Raw genomic sequence first — 23,950 nt, 5'->3', positions numbered from 1 at the left:
GCTGTGACGTGTGGGTCGGGGCGCGCGGCGCGGGTGTCGGCCGGCCGGCGCGGCGCGCACGCGCGTCGGCGCCACAAATAGCACGCGCCGTGTATTTATTTACACGCTCCCCTTCTTCTTCCTCTTATCTGCCCGCAGGACCATGCGGTCAGCAGCCCGAGTCGCGCGGAACACGACACTTCAATATTTTATTTCCAAATCTACACAAGTGGAGTGTTATTCTACTTCTTCTAAGTCGTGCGCGTGCAAAGGCAAACACGCTTATGTGTAACATGGCATTTTTATACGTAAGTAGGTATGTAAAAAAATTCAAGTGTCCGTAGGGGATTCCCAAGAATCCCAACGTTATTGATTTCTATCTACAATCTTCTAACAAAATCAATTCGTGCTAGCCTATACTGTATGCAATATTATTTGCGTTATTTGACATCTGTCACTCACAACAGCAATACAACGTAAAATGTCTTGCACATCGAAATCACAAAGGAAAACAAATGCACTGCGAACGTTTACGTTCTACGTCTTTTTTTTTAATTTTAGGGTTTGGCCGGACACCACCGTTATGAATCGGTAGTAGTCTAAGTAAATCGATATGAATTTTTCATTTTTCTTTTAATAAAAGTAAGGAAAAGGTGGATAATTAACTGTCAATATGGATATATTTATCGTCACCTAACAGACAACAAATTTGACACAGAAATAACATAAATAAACTTTAAAATAGATCCCCAGTTAGTTCAGATTTTGACGATGGGTGCGACCTACTCGGTCGGTGTATTAAATGCATTTACCTTGCGGGAAAACCATATAATTCTAGCTTTATTTAAATCTCAAATAAAAATTCATTATACGTCACACTTCGATACCTCAGTCTACGTGCCATCCAATCGTAATCGCTTGCTGTGACAGTCGATTTGGGTTAGTTACATCTCTATATACGTCAGTCACAATGTGTCAAATAACGCAAATAATATTGCATACAGTATAATTGTGCTAGCCGTACAGGGTAGAACCGCACAGACCCTCACTAGCTATATATATAGTGCGTCAAGCAAATCTTGTCAGTAGCAATGTAAAGCAAACTAAAGTAGGGCAACACTCAAAGAGTAGTATTGCGCTAAGAAAAGCAGCAATGTACAATGTACATCGAACCTAAACTTTTTTTCCGCTGAGCGCGCCCGTCAATTCTAATTGTCACTCGCGGATTCTCTATTGAAAATGATTGAAATTGTTATTAATAGGTATGGACGGACAATTTAAAAGCGGTGTGTGATGTTGATAAAAATGATTAACTAATTTGAAGATCTCAAAATAAAATTAGAAGTGGACTATGTCGTTAAACAAGAATGTATGAATAAAATCATTGCTTCAGCAGGTAGATGTCCTACTACTGGATTTTAATATTTTATTAGATTTCTCAGTTGCCACCGTAGGCATTGTAGGCATCTTAGCTTTGATTAAGTACAATCTTATTTAATATATTGGTATTTAATGGTGACACAGCAGAAATATCTCTTGAAATAGAATCGATTCAGAATGTAAACAAAATATAAACAAAGATGATGGCTGTCATTCGCGATCCACATTCCACAGATAAAGCACAGATGACACGCGATTTTCGAATTATTCGAACACAGTGTTGCTAACCCGCGATTTTTCAAATTTGCCGCCGTTTGCTACTGACAAGATTTGCTTGACCCAGTATAGTTAGACCTATAAAAAAAAAATACCAAGTAGGTACCTACCCTTTTTTAAATCGCAAACCATATTTAAGTATTCGAAGATGGTTAGGTACCTACCTATGTAATAAATTGACGGTTTTGAGGCCTTAGAGCTCTCTGTTTGCACAAGTTAAATCCAACTAGGTATATATGTACCAAGAAATAGAATGTATGTTCGAATTAATTGTATAATATCCTTAGTTTTAGAAGTTGGTTAATAATATAGATTAAATCTAAACGAATCGATCGACACCTAATTCATCAAAATCGGCCTTACCTTTAAAGTAGAGAAAAATAACATAGATATTTTAAAGCAACATTATAAAATAGATTTTAGAAGATCGCTCTTTCAACGGGCAACGGAGTAGTTTTTGCCTGTATATTACGTATCACATTAGTACGCCATGTTAGGACGAGGTGTCAAAACAAGCCCAATCAGACTGCTTGATTTGATTTGCCTCGCAGGCAGTGACTGACGGCCCCACGGAGGCGCGATAGAAATCGAAAGCTAGACATTGACTACTAAAATGGCGAGAGTAAAGTGAAAACAGGAATGTAAATGAACAAGTCATGGCCCAAACGATGCACAAACGCTTGTCTATCGTGACAAATGTTTTAGGTGTATTAACTTACAGATCTAACAAGACTCTATTTTCATAGTGCGTGTATATACTTATTCACGGAGCAAGTCTGAGAACATTTTACACATAAACGAGTAGCAGTAGTCGAGTAGAGTAGTTGTAGTCTGCGGTTTTTATGTCAGACTATTATTTAGCTTCTCAAGTCTTGTAACTACAAATCACTTCCCAGTGTCTAATTGAGCTGTAATTTGGTAAACTTCCGTATTACCGATGACAACGCAATAATATGCTAACATCTGATCAGACGATACAGCCAGATATTTAGCCGAAAAGATAAAGACAGATAAGGAGAGAAATGACGGTCGGCAATAAAATTGTGTATCAAAGAATGATTATGATAATAATTTTCGTTAACAATATTACTGCCGTGCTAACAACATATGCAGTAATCGCAGTTGAAAAGTCATTCAATTGTCTATCTTATTCTCTTTGAATAAGTTCTTTATTTAAACAATGTTTTTCATGCAAGTACTGCACGTACGATAAGCAGGGCAGATTTTGACTCAATAGTTTTCCGCGTACCCATTGAGCAGACAACGGTCCACCTATCCTACCTATGGAGCCACGCTATGACCATCATGGACCACGCATATTTTTATTGTAAATGAGTTGACCAGTACAATTCGCAATCCCCTAAATAACATAATCCAATAACATAACCCTCTAAATCGTTTATATATACTCATAATAGTATTCATCTACTATTTTTCCTAATTTCACTTAAAACTATCAAAGATAAAAACATGAAAATGCCGGAAGGCCTAAGGTCCTAGCCTCTGAGTTAAATGGGCTAACTTTTGCGAAGAAAAAAGATATCGCCGTTGGTGCTGTAACTGCATGCACTACAGGAAACTGTTCAGCTGCTTACCTGAAAAGTCAAAAGGTGAATGTAGGGAAAATGGTACCAATCTTAAATCTTCCCGAATAACCAATTCATTAATCCAACTTAATAATTGGATGGACATTATAATCCGCAATGAAACATTTACAGAGCGTGCAATCCCAACAGGAAGGAGGACATGAGAGGTTTGATGGGTACGAGTAGATCATGAAGTCTATTTTAGTAAAATTGGCGCAAAAATCCATAAGAAACGAAGTAGGTTTAAACTACTAGTATGTATTGATGTTAAGTACTTATTATCAAACCAAACATATTCGGAATTTGTTGGAATTTAAAGCTTATTATTACGTGAAGTCGGTTTTTTTATTAAAGATTGTATAAGTTGTATATGTATATAGATTATAAGCACAGCACTAACCTAGTGTACTGACGAAGCCGTATTCTCGATGATAATCCTAGAGAATAACAATAATTCAACTCTTCGTTAGACTCAATATTTCGGGACACAACATTCAACATTCGTATTCAAATAAAAAGTACAAAACAGAACAACAAGAAAAATTATGTCTAGGGATGAATTTATTAAAAAAACACGCCGGTAACCAACGATTATTATTTGAGTAATGAACTTTACAAAGAGAAAATAAATTAAATATCCTTCATACAAACTACATACGAACAATAAATTGACATTTTAGAATGAATCCCAACCAAAGATGTCATTGATGACAAAGTATGATTATCAAGAATAGGTAGTAATAGGTAGGTTTTTCTATACTTCTTATATTTACTTTACTCTTTGGGCTGCTTTGGGTATACTCTTGGTAAAATACAGGTTGATTAAGAAATAAGTCAGGATTTAAAATTTTATTTTGAGTAATAATATGTATATGTATTTAACCGGGGAAAAACAAAAGCAATTAATCAAAATGATTACCCATTTTATTCTTATCCCTCTTGCAACCTGAACCTGAAAATTTTCATTACAGCATGATGGAAATTACTTGCATTTTCCCATACATATATTTTTAAAATTCATATGGAGTTTAAATGGCTGAAATAAACATACTTTTAGGATATCCTCGATATAAAAAATCACTTGGAGATAAATCTAGGTCGTGAGGTGGCCAGTTACGGTTACCTCTTTTGGCAGAGTCTGTGCGGAAAGAGAAGAGTCGCGTAATGTACTTATTAGTTCCCATTTCACGACTCTTCTCTTTCCGCACAGACTTTACCAAGTAGCTTTAGTTAGAGAACTTTAAGCAGTGTTATATAGGCCAAAAAAAGGCAAATTTACTTTTACATGTACCTACCGCTTCCGGGTCCCATTTAAAAAATAGACCATTTTATCGAAGAGAAACCAAGTTGCGCTTGAATTCGCTCTGTGTTTTCAGGGCCACGTGACGTTCTTGGTTAATTGGATTGTGATATTCTAGAGTTTAAAACGCTCATCTCGGGTTGTCTTCAACCCATATATTTTTTTATAATTGGCGTACATATTTTAAACTAAAAAATCATGGTTTGGTACTTAAAGTTCACGTGCACAAAGTTGCTAATTGTTCTCTGGCAAATGAGATCATGCTACTAAATACATTCCAAATAGCTAGTCTTTCATTTGCTATAGCCTGCATTTTCCTACTCCTACTCAAATAAATACCCACATATGTATAACGGTCGATTAAAATGTTGACTTATTTCTGGACCACTCTGTATAAACATTTTGGGGAGACTCTTACACAGATCGTCCCAGAGTCTAGAAATAAGTTTATACCAAAGAGTAGGTATAAGTACAAAGTACGTACTTAGTACGTAAGTGCTTGTAACAGAGTATTATATTCTTTGGCTTGTAAGCACTATGCTGCACTATGGGTAGCTATGGGTGGGTACTTAGCGTCTACCTACATACTTATGTATATAGAATTATAGATAAATAACCATTAAATAACATATCTAGACAATAGACAAATAGTCCCTCCTGAACAAATTTTCGTTATGCAAAGCAAAGAGTAAAGTAAATATAAAAGTAGGTACCTAAAATTGATAGAAAATTGATGCACAGTAACAGTAACTATACAACCGGGACATTCGGGAGATTTTTGAATGCTTCCTTTTTGACATTTCAGCAATCAGTTTATATAATGTCAGATAAAGTTTAGCTGATTATATTGATATGCTATATTTTTTCTAAAATTGTATTGTTGTAAATAAAATATTAATGGTAAATTTAACAAAATAGTAGGTACACGGCATAAAATATTTTCATAACATAAGGATTATGCTAATTATAACTTTATTAGACAAGCCGAGATGGGTAGTCTAAAGGACAACCCGCACAAACCGGGTTGCAGTATTGGTCAGTCTTTGGAAATTTTCTTGTTTTCGAATGGACAACGAGACTCCCCTCCTAGAAAATATAATGTGCCTGTCGATGTCGATGACCGGAGCGATACTACGTTGAGCTTCTTGGCGCGCTCACAGAACGGATCAGAGTAAGATACTATTGGAATTAGACCGATATGAAGGAATAGGTGTTTCACCGCTACCGATAAGCGAGAAGGGACTTGGGCGAATAATAAGTGTTATTGGCATAAGTCTCTGAAAAAGTTGTAACAGTCAGTGTGAATAGCCAGCCATCAACAAGACGCCCGCGATATGTAGGTACATCTAAGGTACATTTTACGCGAGAAAATAAGTGGTACCTACTCGGTTTCTCGTGGTCGTCTCTACTTTTTATCTTGCCCGTATTCATCTTGTCTTATTCGCAGTGACTTTCCTTTAACCTTTTGACCGCCATCAACCGCTGTACACAACACATACACTAATGTTTGAAATTCATCTTCTATTATCATTTTGGTAAGCTTTACTTATCCGGAGTTAATATAACACTATATACTATTTCTGCACACAATATCTACCTACCTATTTATCTATTGTTAACGATATAGATCTGGGTGCACAATTCTGGTATTGATTGTTCTAAACTCAGTGAGTGCGCGAATCCTTGTGATACTTACAAATTTTCTCAAACCTATATTGGCTAAGATTACTAGATGCGGTTGACTTAACACTTTTTGATTTCAGACACAATATAGAACTCTACACTACAGATGGTAAAAAAATAGGAAGAGCTCAAGAATTAAGAAACGGAGCGGCCTACGTGGCAGTAGAGCCTCCGCAGGCGTTCATCTCATCCGGTTATAACGACTACCTTCTGAAAGCATCAAGGCATGTGTCTATTTCAGAAGATTCGTGTTTTAATTAATTGTGTTATAAATAATATAAATCATAAAGCAGTTCCTGATATATATATACCTACCTAATGGGCACACAGTCAGACTACATCCCAACTCTAGTACGTGAGTACGGCATGTTAGGTTAACAAAGGATTATAAATTGAACATTCTTAATGTGTGGTCAAGTTAATGTTATTTTTATCTATGTGTGATGGCGGAGCATTGCTCGTAGAGGCTTGGTAGATGGCTCTGGCGCTGCTAGGGACTAGCCACTACGTACGTACTTACGGTTAAGAACTCTGGGAAAACCACCATAGTTTACTGCCGATCTGTACTGTACCTTGAATTGAATTGGGACTTCATATGACCAGTTGCTTTCTTAGAACCAGCAGAAATCTTTCAAGTTCATGTGATGAAAAGCGCAACGCAAGGAGCACAACGTTGTTTTTTTTAAATGCATAGCAGACAAAGCTATTATTACATAAATACTTCAATGACTCTGGTTATACGGGTGTAATCTTTATAGTGATGTACCGATTATGGACTTGGCCGACTAGCAAACCAATCGGCCATCCGGGCTTGTCGGGTCGCGCGGCTCCCGTCCCAAGTCAGCTATTCGGCCGACTCTATAGACAGTTAACACCACTCCGCTGCACCAAAAATGCTATAAAATTTACGATGTTTTCTTAATAGCAATTGGTTACCTTCTTAACTTAGTCAGATTATGATAGGTACCTACATACATGTATATTACACACAAGTGCTATAATACAATAAAAAACCGCGCGTGTTAAATATCTAGGACTATGAGCCTAAAAGCGATTCAATAAGTTTCACGTTACAAGCAAGTGTATTAAAAATATTTAATACCGTTCATTTGAATTAGATTTGTATTTTCCATGTGTTGTGTGTCCAAAAATTTTGTGTTCCAGCGGGAGCAAAATTTGTTTAAGGCCCCGTGGGTTCAGGTTCTTCTCTCACTCTCACTGTGCGTAAGTGTGAGCGAGATGGTTGTAATTTTTTATAAGTAACAAAACAAGTACTTAAACGATGAGTTCGATCAAAAATAAATAGCGCAACGGTCAAGAAAGTCAAGCTTCGAAATTCCTGGAAATTCGGTTATATTAGCACGAGGGGTAAATAATAACTTTGGCCCCTTGTAAAACGGGTGTTGTATTAATACTTAACAGGCATTTATTGTTCTAGATCAAGAGACAAGCGTCAGGAGAAAGACACAATAAAGCCAGGTGATTTGTAATACGAGGTACAGAGAGGTAATTACTTTCAACTATTTAATATTCTACTTCACAGAAGCACCTATCTTATTTCCAGATAAAACGAATTCTAAACATGAAACGGAAGAACAAATACAAGATGGCACAAATATAAAGATAATTCAAGATATAACAATACGGCCCGTAAGTATCAACCTTATAATTTTACATGTAAAGCACCTATGTACTAATTATGCTATACTAATAGTCACTATAAAGTGATTAGTGTAGTAACCATAAATTGCTCGTACATATTCTGTTTATACTTAGACCAGCAAGACAGCTGTTCAAGAAAAAGACGCCAATACAGAAAAAAGCAAATCAGAGACTGCGAAAATAGCTAAACCAATAGGACGAATATTTAATAAGCAACCTCAGAAAAAAAATAGTTTATTTTCTCAGCCGAACCCGAATACTTTAAGAAAGAACACAAATAAAGTTACACCTCCCGTTAAAAGAAAAAATAATCTTTCCAAAATAGACACTATAAATAAAAAAGTCGAATCATCTTTATGGCAAAGTACAAAAACTAACCTAATTACAAAAACAATGGAAAGTAAGTCGAAAGAAGACATAGCCGGCGCCATTACAATTTTTAATAATAATCGAGAAAATACTGATACTGCTGAAGCATATGAATTATTGAAAAATATTGATAAAGATGATGGGTCGTATAACAAATCAACAAAACAAATATTAGCAGTTGATTCTATGCTTATACAAAGGAATATACTAGTTGAGATTGCTCAGGAAAAAGACCCGCCTATATCCGAGCATACTACAAGACTAAATCCAGATACCATAATGCCAGATAGGACTAAATCTAAAATAAATCTGTTATCAAACAGTGTACTTGTCCCTGAATTACTTATCAGTCCACCCATGCGCGAGAGTTCATTGACTGATTATTCTAAACAAATTGATAGAACACAGATCAAAAGGGCTGAACTAACTGAAGAGCCGAATGGCTCTCATAAAAATATTGTAATTTTCGGTAATCAAACCGGCGACAATAACTTCACCATATACGTAAAACAGAGCGATGTAAGAAATTTAAAGCTTAACATAGAAGTCAAACATGTATCCAGCTCTATGATTGAAGCAAGTCATACTCATAATCATTATGTAAAATCAGCGACATTGGCCGTAAATCCTACGGAGACTTCCTCTAAGAACCGAGCTGAAGCCAAAAAGTATCACGAAGTACTAACTCTCACTGAGCCATGGAGTGCACCACTCTCCTATGAGCCATTACAACCAAAAGTTTGTCGATGTAATTACAGCTCGTGTTCCGGAACAGACGGTGCAGCACCCATTTATGTTGACAATAATAACTACTTTATATTGGTGCCCCCTGCAGAAGATATAAACAAGCAATTATTAAGGTACCACTATATTTACGTCGTTTATTTATTAAGTAGGTACCTATATTATTTATTGTTCGCTTTTTTCTTTTTTAACGTCTACCTACTTTACTTTCTGTACATCTCGCTCGCACTTATTTGCGAGTACGAGCGAGATGCTTACAAAGTAAGTTTCGTTCTCGATAGCGTTTATATCAGTGCCAAACTCGTGGAAGCCACGCTGTAACAGGAGCAACAAGTTAAACTGTAGGCTGTACTCCTCAAATTGAACAACATTTGTAAGTATAGGGACTTTTTAAAATATCTTGTATTATTTTTCACAAATTCTGTTATATTTAATTTTAAAGCGTGACACGCAACGTCAATTAGGTACCTACCTATCAATGATGATATTGATGATAATAAATAATAACTTATTTAGGTACTTACATTATGTAATTTGTATGAGATGAGAAATAGGAAGTCTAAAGACTTATTTATTTATTTAAACTTTATTGCACAAAACATAGTAATGTACAAATGGCGGACTTAATGCCTAATGTCATTCTCTGCCAGTCAACAATCGGGCCAAACAAAGACATGTAAAAATGGTGCAAGGAGAACAGAGGCATTTATTAGAACTGAACAACTAATAATTCCTAATAAGACTTCATAATTTATAAAGTATTTAGACAAAAGTTTCATCATTTGAGGAATACAATTTATGTTTTAATTGTTTGCTCGTGTTACAGGGCCCACCCGGTATAATTAACTTATGTATATATGTACTACCTACCTTCACTTGCAGCTGCGCTTGCGCTTGCAATATGGAATCTAACCAAGAAACCAATCGTGAGATGCCCGATTACGACGAGTTACCGAATGTTAAAAACCATATTATTATTGGTAAACTAGACGGCAATAAAAGTTCACCAACAGACCCAAGCGACTTAAATAAACATTTCGAAAGCAGTAAAGGTAAAATCATGGGTACAATGTACCCGGTACATATTATAATATATTAATTCAAAACACATACGTTTAGAGCTGAATACTTTATATATGTTGATACAGTAAATATAAATACATACAGTATCAAAATATATAAATTATTTGACATAGTTCTAGATGCATAATAATTGTTAGGCTGTTTCCGCCTTGCTTGCAACCCTACTCAAATAATTGTGTAAAAAGTTAAAAGTTAAGTTTATACAAAGATAATACTTAGTCTTAGTAGTATACTAGCGACCCGCCCCGGCTTCGCACGAGTTACACAAAACCGTAACAAATTATACACCTAAACTTTCTTCAAGAATCACTCTATCGACACGTGAAAACAGCATGAAAACCCGTTCAGTGGTTTCTGAGTTTATCGCGAACAAGCAGACAGACGCTATGGGGAACATTGTTTTATAAAGTGTAGATCACTACACTGTGATATTTCGATCACTATGTAAAACAAACGTATGGATTATAATTGTTAGTACTATTATCCAGTATACGTATGCTTTCTAAAGTTATCTTAAGTTATACATTTGGAGCTTATTCATTTGAAGTGTATGCATTATTATATATCGTGAGCATTTCATAGAATATTGGAAAAGTAGATAAATACTTTATGAATTCGGAATATTATAGGTAGGTACCTTACAACCGTTATGTACCTACTTATATTTATATATTCCAAGCGTATGTACTTTGATTTTCTATACTATATGTACCCAATTTGAAACATGATCATGTGTAGGCTGAAAACCAATCATCTTCGGATAACGGGTGTATTGTAGGTGAAGATATGGATCAATGTGACTGCTGTGACTGTGAGCAAAGTGCGTATCTCGAGGTCCCTGTCAGTGATAAAGAAAAAGCCACTTGTCGTGGCTGTGTCACCAAACAACACGCACACGTCAATAAGAATCACACAAAGTTCAAAGAAGCCTTCACACAAACTGACTGGAGTGGTATAGTGGTAAGACAATTACCTGTATCGCTTTATTACATTTAAGTTTAGAAGAACCTGTAAATGTCTATAAGCATAGACCTATTTATTATATATATAATTATATAACTTCGTAAGGACGAGCACTACGAATGGGGCCGATACATAGGTGTGAAAATCGCATTTAGTCACACCAGCGCGCTCAGTCGGGAGCCACTTATAGGGACCACAGGTATTTTTAATTTTCTAATTACTGAACTGAACACAAAAACATTTTCTGGTTGATTTGAAGATGTGTATGATTGATGGTAATGATGATAGGTCCGCGTACGCGGACACATGAGTTATCTAAAAGTGACAGCGGACAAATAGTATTGGACAAAGTTTTTGCATAATAAGTAATTTATATTTTCCATGTGTTGTACCTTGTCGTCGTTTGTTTTACCCCTACCATGCACTTTGTTGCAGCTGGAAGTCCGACCTCTGGAAAACGGGAGCTACGAATTCCACATACCATCGTTAAAAGCTCTCAAAATGGCTAACTCTTTATATTAAAGAGGACTTCAAATCAAACCGCTGTGATAAATTTATATTATTAATTTATTAGCACAACTTTACTGTACAAAACAAATAATAATTTAAGAAATATATTTGTATTGACTCTGCAAGCCGTGTCTGCCATCAGAGCGTCGTACTCCTTAAGTTTTCGAGTCATAATGTTCCTTACTTTCCGTTTCAAATACTTGATCTGCAAATCTCTCAGGTGTTTTATATTTTCCGGCCTCATCTCTGCCATTACCTTAATTATTAAGTTTTATCAAAAAATTGTTAGGCGTTATTTATCACTGATTGTACTTTTCTTAAAATAGTCAATAATAAAGAGTAAAGTAAGTATATAGGTAGTCAATAGTTTCTTAATATACTCGTATAATTCAAATTCGTACTCGTACAAATAAAAACCATTCGATCGAGATCTAGTTTGAAGCTTACGAGTACGTTATTTTAAAACAGGCACCACCAGCTCGATTACACCATAAACTAAATATCTACAGGGTTAGATAAGATAAGACCAGTCCTTCTTAATTAGTATATATTAAGGGCCAGTTGTACCAACCACATTTGACAGACTGATCAACATCAGCCGGGTGCCCCCGGCGCTTTACTATGAAGCTTTCCATAAGTACATAAAAATTTAGCCAACTCTAACGATACGAACAGTTTGGTGCAACCGACCCTAACTCACGTGAGCAGAGACCCCGGCCATAGCCTCAGGGTCGATGTTCGCTAGGGCCGAGCCCTCCACCTCGGCCAGCAGCAGCCCCAAGCGCGACACGTCTCTGGCGCTCCAGCTGTACGATTTCCCCAGCGCCTGTCAAAATTTAAGCAGCAATCAGTGAGGAAGCGTTCATAATAATAACTTTGCTGATTTGCTTTGATCATAAATAGCAGGAATTTCTACTAGTACTACTACAATTTTCATGCAAGGTTTTTTTTATTATTAATGCATAATAGATACATCTAGAGCAACTTTGGGAACAAATCAAATTATTATATATTAGGTACCTGAGTTCTAGTCATCATGTTCAAGTAGAATCGCTTTTGAAGAGGGTCACAAGCTCGTATGTGATAAAACACCTTAAATCGGTGGATACAATTAGTGTTTTATATACAGCAAATGGCACATCTGTGCTTTTACCATAAGGCAAAAGTAACGCAACGTCATACATAAAATTAAACATGATTAGCGATCAAATTTTAATATATAGGTGAAGAAAACATCGTGAGGAAACCGGACTAACCCCAAATAAGGTCTAGTTTTTTACCCTCTGGGTTGCAAGCTTAGATGGCAGTCGCTTTCGTAAAGTGCCTACGCCAATTCTCGGGATTAGTTGCCGAGCGGACCCCAGGCTTCCATGAGCCGTGGCAAAATGCCGGGATAACGTTTTCATGTATTTTTTAAATGTTTTTTAGAATAATAATAATATAATTATTTATTAAGAATTAGAGACATCGATTGTATGGCGGCGGCTACATTTTCATGTAAGTAATAATTTTCATTATTTATGATTATGTGTAAGTAATATTATTTATGTATTCTGATAAAAAGAATAAAATCTCCGCAGATGGGTTATCGTTATCAAGCAGAATTTAAAACGGTATCATAGACTATAAGAGAGGCCCCACACTAACTTCTCCTGATGAGCGTCGGCGTCCAACCGTCCATCAGTCAACTGGATGTTGCTCGACGCAACTGGGTGCCTAATAGCCAAATGTCAATCGTTTGCTCCATAGCAAACGTTACGGTAATCTCTCTCTATCACTCTTTCAGATTAGTGCATCAGAGACAGATGTTTATCGTTCGCTAAGGAGCGTAAACGATTGGCATCTTGGCTAGGCGCCCCGCCCTGCACGCAACACCATTTTCCATAGCGATAACTGAACGCCGACGGTCATAAGACGCTGGTACAGGTTGGCCCTACAGGTTCTCGGACGTAGAGATTTAAGGTTTACCTGGTGTTCCAACTTAAGGTATTCGGCGCCATCTAATTTCCTCATAAAAGTCATCGGCACTCCACATAGTAGGTTATTCATGTTATTTAAAGATGCTATTTTACGCCAATTCGGGTTGATTTTGATATATTTACTTGCCACAACGCCTACCTAAAAATACTTAGTAGATAGCTATAACAATTAAATAAACAATATATAATAAAAACCTCCTACGCTATATGAAAAATGCCTTACATTGCCGCTCGAAAATAAATCAGAAATTAATTGAACTGTAACTCTAAATAAAAAAAATATATTTTAAATTCCTTTTAAGCACTGGAACTTACGCCTTAATTCAAATTGCGGGTGTTGTATTAATATATAATGCATGCTGTAGATAAGTAGGTACCTAAGTTTAAAGAGCACATTCCATACATGCTTTCCTTACTTACCATTCTTATTAACAATAAAAGTTATTATTTTCTTTATTTATCTTTCTTCTTAGGCTAGGTCATTTATAATATGAATATAAAAGTAAAATATAAAAACACTTACAAAACAATAAAAAATACATATAAACACATTATAAAAAACCTAACCTAGGGTGCCGCCGGCAGCGGGGCAGGGCCCAAGCTGCCGGTGGTCAGGGCCGCAGAGTGAGGAACCGACGCACTATACGCGCCGTGTCCAAAATTACCGCCTTCTGCATCTGACCCTTGATCCCCTTATTATTACTATTTGTATCTCCGTTACAAACTCTCGGGTGTTTAAGCCCGGTCATTTATAAGGCATGCGTGGGGATATAGATCCAACACGTAGAGGCCGTATATATATATATATGTGCCTGCTGGAACCCATTCACGGGTGCATAAATAGATGCCCGTAAACCGGTTTCAGCAGGCATTGGGAGCTATTATAGAAATATGGAAAGAGTCCTGGTCTATGGTTTAAATTTGGATGGAAAATAAGTCTGGGCTATTGCTAAGAGTTCCGGACACCTGCCATATCGAGGCAGGCGGTGACTCGCCACTCGTTAGATGCTCTCCTGATGCGCCATCGTAAAGACGGAGACCCTGACCGACTCTCGGGAGCACTCGGGTCCGTGGGGTCGTTACTCCCCAACAGCTTAATTATTATTATATAATTATAGGCGAGCAGCTATTTAGCTGTATGGGAGGTATGATAAAAGTTATAATATGAATAAGTAATTAATCGGCCCGATTCGAAGTTTAAGATATGTCAATTAATAGATCTAGAAACGATATGTATTAGATGTGTTAGTGTCAAAAGTAACGTTTCTTCAAACAAAAACGTCACTTATGACACATCTAAAGAAACGATATGGCGTTTCTAGATCGATTAATTCACGTATCTTAAAGTTTGAATAGGACAGTAGTCTTAGGGTCGATTGCACCAAACCGTCCAAAAGTTTATTCATTTATTGCATGGGAAAAGTCTCATACTACACTGTTGATTAACGTTAATCAGTCCGTTAAATGTGGTTAGTGCAAGTGACCCTTAAGCTCGCTTAAAAGTTAATATTTAAATATTAAACTTACATCTTAGTTATTAAAATAAGTTTTCGCTTTAGGCACTTAAAAGTTATTATTTATCTATGTATGGAGAGAGTACAGAGAGAACATTCTAAGCTTACTTACTCGTATTAATTATTTCTCTATGGCGGGACTAAATTGCGTACATACAATATTTATTTACCTGATGTCTGGTAAGTTCAGGATGGGTGCCTATATAGTTAACAATCCTGGGATTACTCAAATTTAGCTGCGCCATTTGCTGCCCACTGAGATACTTGAATAGAGGTCTATAAATCTCTAAAGTCTTGTATGTGATCTCTCTAGGCTTCCGTCCATTCAACACGACGTCCCACATGGCACTTAATTTCTCCTGAGGTAGTTTCATGATGGAAATTGTGCGAGCCTGAAAGGTTATACTCGCTATAGAGAAGCGTATTTTTGTACGTGGTGTGTGTTACTTGTGTTTGCACAGTGTGTGTGTAGTGATGATGTCTAGTGGTTTTCATGCTAAAAATTACTGATGATTAATTTATTTGCTTAGGTAACCCCGTTGAATCACAGTTTTTATTAGGGTTCCGTACCCAAAGGGTAAAGTGGGACCCTATTACTAAGACTCTGCTGTCCGTCCGTCCGTCCGTCTGTCTGTCACCAGGATGTATCTCACGAACCGTGATAGCTAGACAGTTGAAATTTTCACAGATGATGTATTTCTGTTGCCGCTATAATAACAAATACTAAAAACAGAATAAAATAAAGATTTAAGTGGGGCTGCCCTCCCATACAAAAAATGTGATTTTTGACCGAAGTTAAGCAACGTCGGGCGGGGTCAGTACTTGGATGGGTGACCGTTTCTTTTTGCCTTTTTTTGCATTATGGTACGGAACCCTTCGTGCGCGAATCCGACTCGCACTTGCCCGGTTTTTTTATGTAAACTCTACCTACATAATAAGCAGACGTACCGATCGCAGCACATAGTCAGCGGGCAGGGCCCGCACGTCCGCCAGGGTGCCCTCGAGTATAATGGCGAAGGCGTCCACGGCCGTCTGCAGGTAGTCGGGGGTGAGCTGCAGCCGGCAGTGCCCCGTGTGCAACAGGTCGGGCGACGGCAGGTGCACGCCAGTCTTGTTTAGAAACATTTCGCTGCTGTAATTATCAGTCAGACCTTTTAACCGCCAGCAATTTTTGATCGAGCGTGCTCGTGTCGCCACCGACAGTAGGTAATTGTACCACGCAGAGTAAGGTTGGCATAGTTACGGGAGTTATAAATGTGCTGTAAAAACCAAATCAAATCTTTGTCTTATTTATCAGACTGTGGCGAAATGAGCTGGATATGTAATGTCTTATATATCAGACTCTGGCGGTTAAAGGGTTAAACACCGCGAAAGGTCGCGTCGCGGTTCTTACCCGGTGCTCTGCAGACCACTGTAAATCACTGGTCGAATTTAAAGGTACACATTATCTGCCGCAATTAAGTATTAATGTCCAAAGAGTTGGCGCGGTCTCTGGTCAAACATAAATTTTGTTGTGTAATCCCACATTAATGAAACCACTGCTTCCAAACCATAACGAACTTTGAAAACCATAACGAACATGATCCGTCTAGTCGTTTGTGAATTATTGAAAAAAATCATCTTAGTAAACAAAGCGCTGCAAAGGTACTCCCTTGTGATACTTACTAATAGCTCCCGTTTGGCCCGACATGCTCTTGGCCGATTATTTAAATATCTTTCGTTAAATTTAAGTTATCTCGATTATTTAGCAGCCACGTCAAATTAAGCCGAATTTGGGCAAGCTGCGGAAATAATTCGTGTAGTTTTGAAAATTGGTACAGGCATACCTTGTGGTATCTAGATAAACATACTAAAAGTCCTCGAGGGTAGGGGGTGTGCTGGGGGTGTAGAGGGAGGTTGAAGGTACCTTTTTTCATAGTTTTGCTCATATCTCGAAAATGTGTACGAATTGCATTATAATTACTTCGGACAAAAGTTTTAACATAAAATTTACTACAAATTTGGTTATGTTTATTTTTACTCTGCGATCAATACTTTAGGAGCTACAGGCTGTTAAAGTTAAATAAGAGATAAAAAATAGACGGTTTAAAAAAACGTCGTATTTTCATAATTGTTCATCATAAATAAAAATTTTAATTGAGAATAAGCAAGCTAAATGACCTGCTGATAAAATATAAAAAAACCGGCCAAGAGCATGTCGGGTCATGCTCAGTGTAGGGTTCCGTAGTTACCCGTCCGTCAAAATAGACTATTTGCAAAAACTCAAAAACTTCTTAATCGATTAGGCTCGCTATATTTTTTTCTGAAAGTCTTTACTAAGCTTTACTTTCACGATTTTTTTCATATTTTTTTGGATCCATGGTTCAAATGTTAGGGGAACTAAAGTGGAAAACACAACTTTTTTTCTTTCAGATCGATTATTTCCGAAAATATTAAGCAGATCAAAAAATGGTTCTCAAAGACCCGTATTCATTTTATAAGACCTATCGAACGACACCCCACACTATAGGGTGGAAGCGAAAAAAAATTTCATCCCCTTTTTAATGTACGGCAGCCACCCTAAAAAAATATTTTTTCTAATTTATATTTTACAACTTTGTCAGCGTAATTGATTTATATATTCGTGTCAAATTTAAACAAAAACTAGAAAAAAATTTTTTAAGGTGGTTGCCCTACATTAAAGTGGGGATGAAATTTTTTTTCGCTTCCTTCCTATAGTGTGGGGTGTCGTTGGATAGGTCTTTTAAAACGAATAAGGGTCTTCAAGAACCATTTTCTGATCAACTTAATATTTGCGGAAATAATCGATCTGAAAGAAAAAAAGTTGTGATTTACCCCTTAGTTCCCCTAACTTTTGAACCATGGGTCCAAAAAATATGAAAAAAATCGTGAAAACATAACTTAATAAATACTTTCAAGGAAAAATGTAGCGAACCTAATCGGTACAGCTGTTTTTGAGTTATGGCAAATAGTCTATTTTGACAGACGGGTAACTACGGAACCCTACACTGAGCATGGCCCGACATGCATATGGCCTATTTTTTTATATTTTATCAGCAGGTTGCTTAGCTTGCTTACTCTAAGCTAATTTTTTTATTTGTGATGAACAATTACAAAAAAACGACGTTTTCTTAAACCGTCTATTTTTTATTACTTATTTAACTTTAACAGCCTGTAGCCCCTAAAGTATTGATCGCAGAGTAAAAATAAACATAACCAAATTTGTAGTAAATTTTATGTTAAAACTTTTGTCTTAAGTAATTATAATGCTATTCGTACAGATATTTGAGATATGAGCAAAAATATGAAAAAAAGTACCTTCAAACCCCCTCTACACCCCCAGCACACCCCCTACCCTCGAGGACTTTTAGTATGTTTATCTGGACACCACAAGGTATACCTGTACCAATTTTCAAAACTACACGAATTATTTCCGCAGATTTTTCTAATTTGCTTAAGCTATGGCGCTAGTGTGCACGTTGATGGGCTCTTAACCTTAAATCTCTGTATGAATTTTAAGTAAGTACGGATGTAAAAATGACTGCTATGGCTTACTGCAGTAATCGTCCTGAGGGGAACTGGTTATAATTTTTTAAACTAAGAGCTTCAACTGCGGTCTCGTCTTCTTCGTCCGATTTTTGATATCCTACAATTTAGACACACTAAATATTTCAACAATTATAAATACCTAGGAAGTTCATACAAAACTTTAACTTTATGTTACGTAGTAAGGTCTATTACGCAACCACTTGATACTCATACTTACACAATTAAAATGGATCACTTTGTATAGTTTGCATACCTAGTTTAATAAATAAATACACAAATCAACCTAGCTACTTAGTCCCACAGTAACCTAAATTGTAGGATATTATGTGGGTTTATACTACACGACGTTATATGTATACTTATATCACTTATATGTACATCGTAAAAATACCGCATCAAATCGGTCCATTCGTTGAAAGCTACGATGCCACCGATCGACAGACAGACAGACATTGGCGTCAAACATATAACACTCCTCTTATTACGTTGGGTATTATAAAGAAAATCCTCCGCCGCGTCTGTCTGTCTGTTCGCGATAAACTCATAAAAGCCTGAATGGATTTTCATACAGTCTGCACATACTCGTATCAATAGAGAGACTCTTGAAAAAAGAAGGTTTAGGTTTGTGCAACCCGTACGAAGCCGGGGCGGGTCGCTAGTTTAAACTAAAATGTCTGAGAGACCGAGCTTTGTTCGGAAAACATATAAAATCCCAAATATGCGGGTTTCCGAGAGATAAGACCTAATAGTTCGTTTTTTTTAGCATTAGAAATAAGGTAAACAATCTTGATGCGTCTTTTAATTGAAAAACACATTTTAAAAATAAGGGAAATATATAACAATTATGAATCTAATACGATCATTTATATTCGTCTGCTTTTATAAGTAATAGTTACTGATTTTTAAAAAGGGTTTTTCAATTAAAAGACGTTCCAAGATCGCTTACCTTCTTTCAAGTTTTTTCTAATGCTAAATAAAACGAACTATAGCTAGATCGATTTTTCGCCCGCAAAAACCCCCATACTTATAGCAAATTTCATGGAAATCGGTAGAGGCGTTTCCGAGAAGCCCGAAATATATAAATATACAAGAATCGCTCGTTTAAAAGTATACGGTATTAGGGACCTACCCTGTGACGGCATTTTCAGACCATTTTGTATTAGACTTCCATGAGTTAGTTGTACCTATATTAGCTTTGACACATCCTTACCTTCTGTTATACGGCCATATAAATAATCCGATAAAATTGCTTCTAGAGTCTTCACAGGTTCTGGGAGAAAAGGATTCATTATTTATTAAAACATTAAACTTTTGGATTCCTTAATCTCTGATAGGAGTATTCAGTAAAACTGAGGCGTGGGCGAATGGGGCCTTCGCCCATAGCCAACTTAGGGGGGCCTCGCAAAGCCAACCTTTTGCTTACCTTGGGAAATCACATTGAAAAGGGCCTCACACATGAGACGTCACATCTATAGTAGGTTCACGCTACGTCACTGGGAGTATAATAACGTAATTAAACACACACTAAACAAACATCTCTTCATACCATAACGAGGAAACAATCAAACACATTTACTAGTTTGCAAACAGAATAGGTAAGCAGGAGATACAGGGCATAGCACCTAGGATCTCTGGGCAACCTATAATACCTATAATACGTATACAGGAGGAGGAGGAGACATTCCTTTATTTTTAAAAAGAAACTAAACTGCATTCAAAGATTTTCTAAAACTCGCTTGCCTCGCCCGGGACTCGAACCGACTAAAAATTCAAAAAAATAAAAACTCGCAATTTTATTTTACTAGTCGATACAATTAATGTCAATGATAACATTTATCCAAGAAACATTAGGTCTTACACTCGTCTGTCGTACAAAATATCCATAAAATCTAATATTTAGTACTCAAGATTTTTTTAGACAAGCGAAATTGAAGAAAAAAAGATAAAATCTTTGAATGCAGTTTTGTTTCTTTTTAAAAATAAAGGAATGTTTCCTTTAAGTAAAATGAGCCAGCTTAAGGATTTAAGGTAGTTTCCCTCCAGGGCCCGACTTATCTTTCCACCCTGTATACCTATATAAGGTAGGTAAGGTATACCTATATAAGGTATATATACCTATATAGTGGTATTAGTAGTACAGTACAGCAACAGGACAGTAGCGTTACCTCATTTACCTATATATTAGGGTAAAATGAATTTGAAAGAGACAACTGATTGATTAACAAGGACCTGCTGGGGATTTTTGGGCCGCGTAGGATATGCTCGTATCTTCCGTCTCAAAATCGTGGTCGTCTTGCTTTATATCCGACAGCTTCTGCAAATGCGTCCTCCCAGTATCCACAACACATCCGCACGGGTCACCAGGTACTGGTACTGGTAAACATACAAAGATTGTAATCAGCCTCATTTCTAAGTAGGTACTCACATATTATCACTTGAACATTGCTCTACAATAATATTTACCTCGACTAGGCTCGTTTAGTCTTAATACTGGAAGCATTTCAATGCAAGAAATAATTAACCAGTGGCCAACAAATATTGTGAGAACACAGAACATCTTGCATACATCAATATTTATTTTATTATGTGGACATTTAACGATCTAGGTAGCCACGACTTTATCCATCTGCATAATAGCAAAAATATTCAACTAACTATACTTGTAGGTACTGTACTACTGATGTACAACTAATTCAACTAATAAAAATATTCAACTAACTGTACTCGTAGGTACTGTACTACGAGTACTAACTGTAACAATCTCGATATAAGCAGTCGCTATTTTCAAATGCTCCGTCAGACTCCAAAGAAAGGGATGTAAATATAATAATCTTAGAGCTGTGAGATGACATCGCCGTCATTTTCTTTACGAAACAGTCTGCCGATTTTTGCGGGGGAGGGGAAGTCAAATGTATTGCTATTCCTACATGATTTGTACGTAACGTACAAATAGTCAGGTCAGTCTATACGAAGTCTGCACAATAGTGCAAGTTTTTCGGCAGAGGGGTAATAGACTAGACATAAAAATTCAAAATCGCTCTCCTTCTTGATTCGACTGGCAATCATATTACTTTTTGGCAACCGGATTTTTTAACCTAATTAGACCCCGCTGAATCCGAATTTGCCGGTTGCTTGATCGAAATCTTGACCGGAAGTGAGATATTTGACATTAAAGGTCCTTTTTTTTAGTTTTTCGTAAATAACTCTTAAACGGTGGCGCATAGCAAAAAATGTTCTATAACATAAGTAATCTGCATAAAATCGCCTACAAGTAAGATTCAGTACAATTTTTCGCTAAGATCAATATTCAAAGAGATATTAACCCGGGAAATTTAATTATAATCACTTCTAAGGTCCCTTTTTTTAGTTTTTCGTAAATAACTCATAAACGGTGGCCAATATCAAAAAATGTTGTTAAACGATAATAATCTACACAAAATTTTGAACAAAACAGATTCAGTACACTTTTCGCAGGGATCAATATTTAAAAAGATAATAAAGAGGGAAAGTTTTAGTATAAGGAATTCTAAGTTTCCTTGTTTTTATTTATTCGTTAATAATTTGAAAAGTATGATTCATAGCATTAAAAATCTTATACATAAATAATAAACATAAAATTTCCTACAAGAAATATGTAGAACACTTTTCGCTAAGATCAATATTTAAAAAGACAAAGCAGCGGGTAAGTTATAAATAATCAATTTTAAAGTCCCTGTTTAGTTTTTTGTAAGTAACTCGTAAACGGTGTCCCATAGCAAAATAGGTTTTCAAGAATAAATTATCTACATAAAATTTCCTCCAAAAAATATCTGGAACACTTTTCTCTAGGATCAATATTTAAAGCGATATTAAAGGAAGAAAGTTAATTACAATCAGTTCACAGGTCACTTTTTTTTAGTTTTTCGTAAATAACTCGCAAACGGTGGCCCGTTGCAAAACAATATTGTACATAAACATTAAACAATAAATTGTCCACAAAAAAGGTTCTGTACACTTTTTCGCTACGATCAATATTTAAAGAGGTATTAAAGGGGGTAAGTTAATTGTAATCAATTTCCAGGTCCCTATTTTTAGGTTTTCGTAAATGACTCGTAAAATAAGGCTCATAGCAAAATAAGTTCTTAATGTTCTTGTAAATAAATAATCGGCATAAAATTTTCTACGAAAAACATATTGAACACTTTTCTCTAGGATCAATATGTGACACGATATTAAAGAAAGAAAGTTCATTACAATCAATTCACATGTCACTTCTTTTTAGTTTTTAGGGTTCCGTACCTCAAAAGGAAAAAACCGGCCAAGCGCGAGTCGGACTCGCGTTGCAAGGGTTCCGTACACTACCCAAATTTCAACAATGTATTTTTTATATGTGAAACGCGAGTAAATTGCCTTTAAAAAACCCGTAGGGGTCGGATCATAAACTAAGTAATTGGTCCGACTCACGCTTGACTACATATGTCTAACAAAACTTACAAAATAGTTTTTTTTAATTAAGAGTTTCGGAGATAAAGGGGGGGGGGGGCTCTCCGAAACTACTGGGTCTAAAATTTTGAAAAAAAAAACATAAAAAATAGTTCTTTACCTTTACTTACTTTATAGGTAACAGGAAAACCTATTAGAAATATGCATTCAAGCGCGAGTCGGACATTACTTAGTTTTTGAACCGACCCCAACAGGATTTTAGAATAGGGACCTGGAAATTGATTACAATTAACTTACCCCCTTTAATACCTCTTTAAATATTGATCGTAGCGAAAGAACCTTTTTTGTGGACAATTTAATGTTTAATGTTTATGTATACTTTAGTTAGTTAAGTTTAGTTGAATAGTTTACCATGTAGTTGTAGTTAGTTACCTATGTAAGGAAGAGCGGTGTCTCCCAACACAAGCATTTATTTTGCTTACAGGGAGGCTCCATCCCTTTGATCATTTGTACATGTTTTTATCGAATAAAGAATTTTGAATTTTGAAGAATTTTGAATGTATAATATTCTTTTGCAACGGGCCACCGTATACGAGTTATTTACGAAAAACTAAAAAAAAGTGACCTGTGAACTGATTGTAATTAACTTTCTTCCTTTAATATCGCTTTAAATATTGATCCTAGAGAAACGTGTTCCAGATATTTTTTGGAGGAAATTTTATGGAGATAATTTATTCTTAAAAACCTATTTTGCTACGGGACACCGTTTAGGAGTTACAAAAAACTAAACAGGGACTTTAAAATTGATTATTTATAACTTACCCGCTGCTTTGTCTTTTTAAATATTGATCCTAGCGAAAAGTGGTCTGCATGTTTCTTGTAGGAAATTTTATGTTTATTATTTACGTATAAGATTTTTAATGCTATGAGTCATACTTTTCAAATTATTAC

At 36.2% G+C, this 23,950-nt stretch overlaps 4 protein-coding genes across 4 annotated transcripts in view; 2 read left to right on the top strand and 2 right to left on the bottom strand.

The window, feature by feature from the left end:
- LOC134679425 (uncharacterized) overlaps window positions 1–23,950 on the bottom strand; it is a 105,742-nt gene that overhangs the window by 64,517 nt on the left and 17,275 nt on the right. The window lies entirely within an intron of this gene.
- On the top strand, window positions 5,394–6,993 carry LOC134678105 (uncharacterized). The gene is made up of 3 exons (XM_063536555.1): window positions 5,394–5,692; window positions 6,285–6,428; window positions 6,963–6,993. Exons 1-3 carry the CDS (start codon window positions 5,511–5,513, stop codon window positions 6,991–6,993), a joined length of 357 nt encoding a protein of 118 aa, XP_063392625.1. The 5' UTR covers window positions 5,394–5,510.
- LOC134679430 (uncharacterized) lies at window positions 8,979–11,569 on the top strand. The gene is made up of 4 exons (XM_063538335.1): window positions 8,979–9,095; window positions 9,862–10,031; window positions 10,841–11,022; window positions 11,461–11,569. Exons 2-4 carry the CDS (start codon window positions 9,881–9,883, stop codon window positions 11,545–11,547), a joined length of 420 nt encoding a protein of 139 aa, XP_063394405.1. The 5' UTR covers window positions 8,979–9,095; window positions 9,862–9,880; the 3' UTR covers window positions 11,548–11,569.
- On the bottom strand, window positions 11,565–21,166 carry LOC134678104 (uncharacterized). The gene is made up of 10 exons (XM_063536554.1): window positions 21,041–21,166; window positions 20,807–20,944; window positions 19,788–19,847; window positions 18,584–18,674; window positions 15,977–16,160; window positions 15,199–15,420; window positions 13,504–13,653; window positions 12,556–12,627; window positions 12,236–12,361; window positions 11,565–11,791 (listed from the first exon to the last, which is right to left on the bottom strand). The coding sequence occupies exons 1-10, from the start codon at window positions 21,132–21,134 to the stop codon at window positions 11,588–11,590; spliced, it is 1,341 nt and encodes a 446-aa protein (XP_063392624.1). The 5' UTR covers window positions 21,135–21,166; the 3' UTR covers window positions 11,565–11,587.

Source organism: Cydia fagiglandana, chromosome Z, assembly GCF_963556715.1.
Source record: "Cydia fagiglandana chromosome Z, ilCydFagi1.1, whole genome shotgun sequence".
Taxonomy (NCBI): domain Eukaryota; kingdom Metazoa; phylum Arthropoda; class Insecta; order Lepidoptera; family Tortricidae; genus Cydia; species Cydia fagiglandana.
This window is presented reverse-complemented; position numbering and strand designations above follow the sequence as displayed.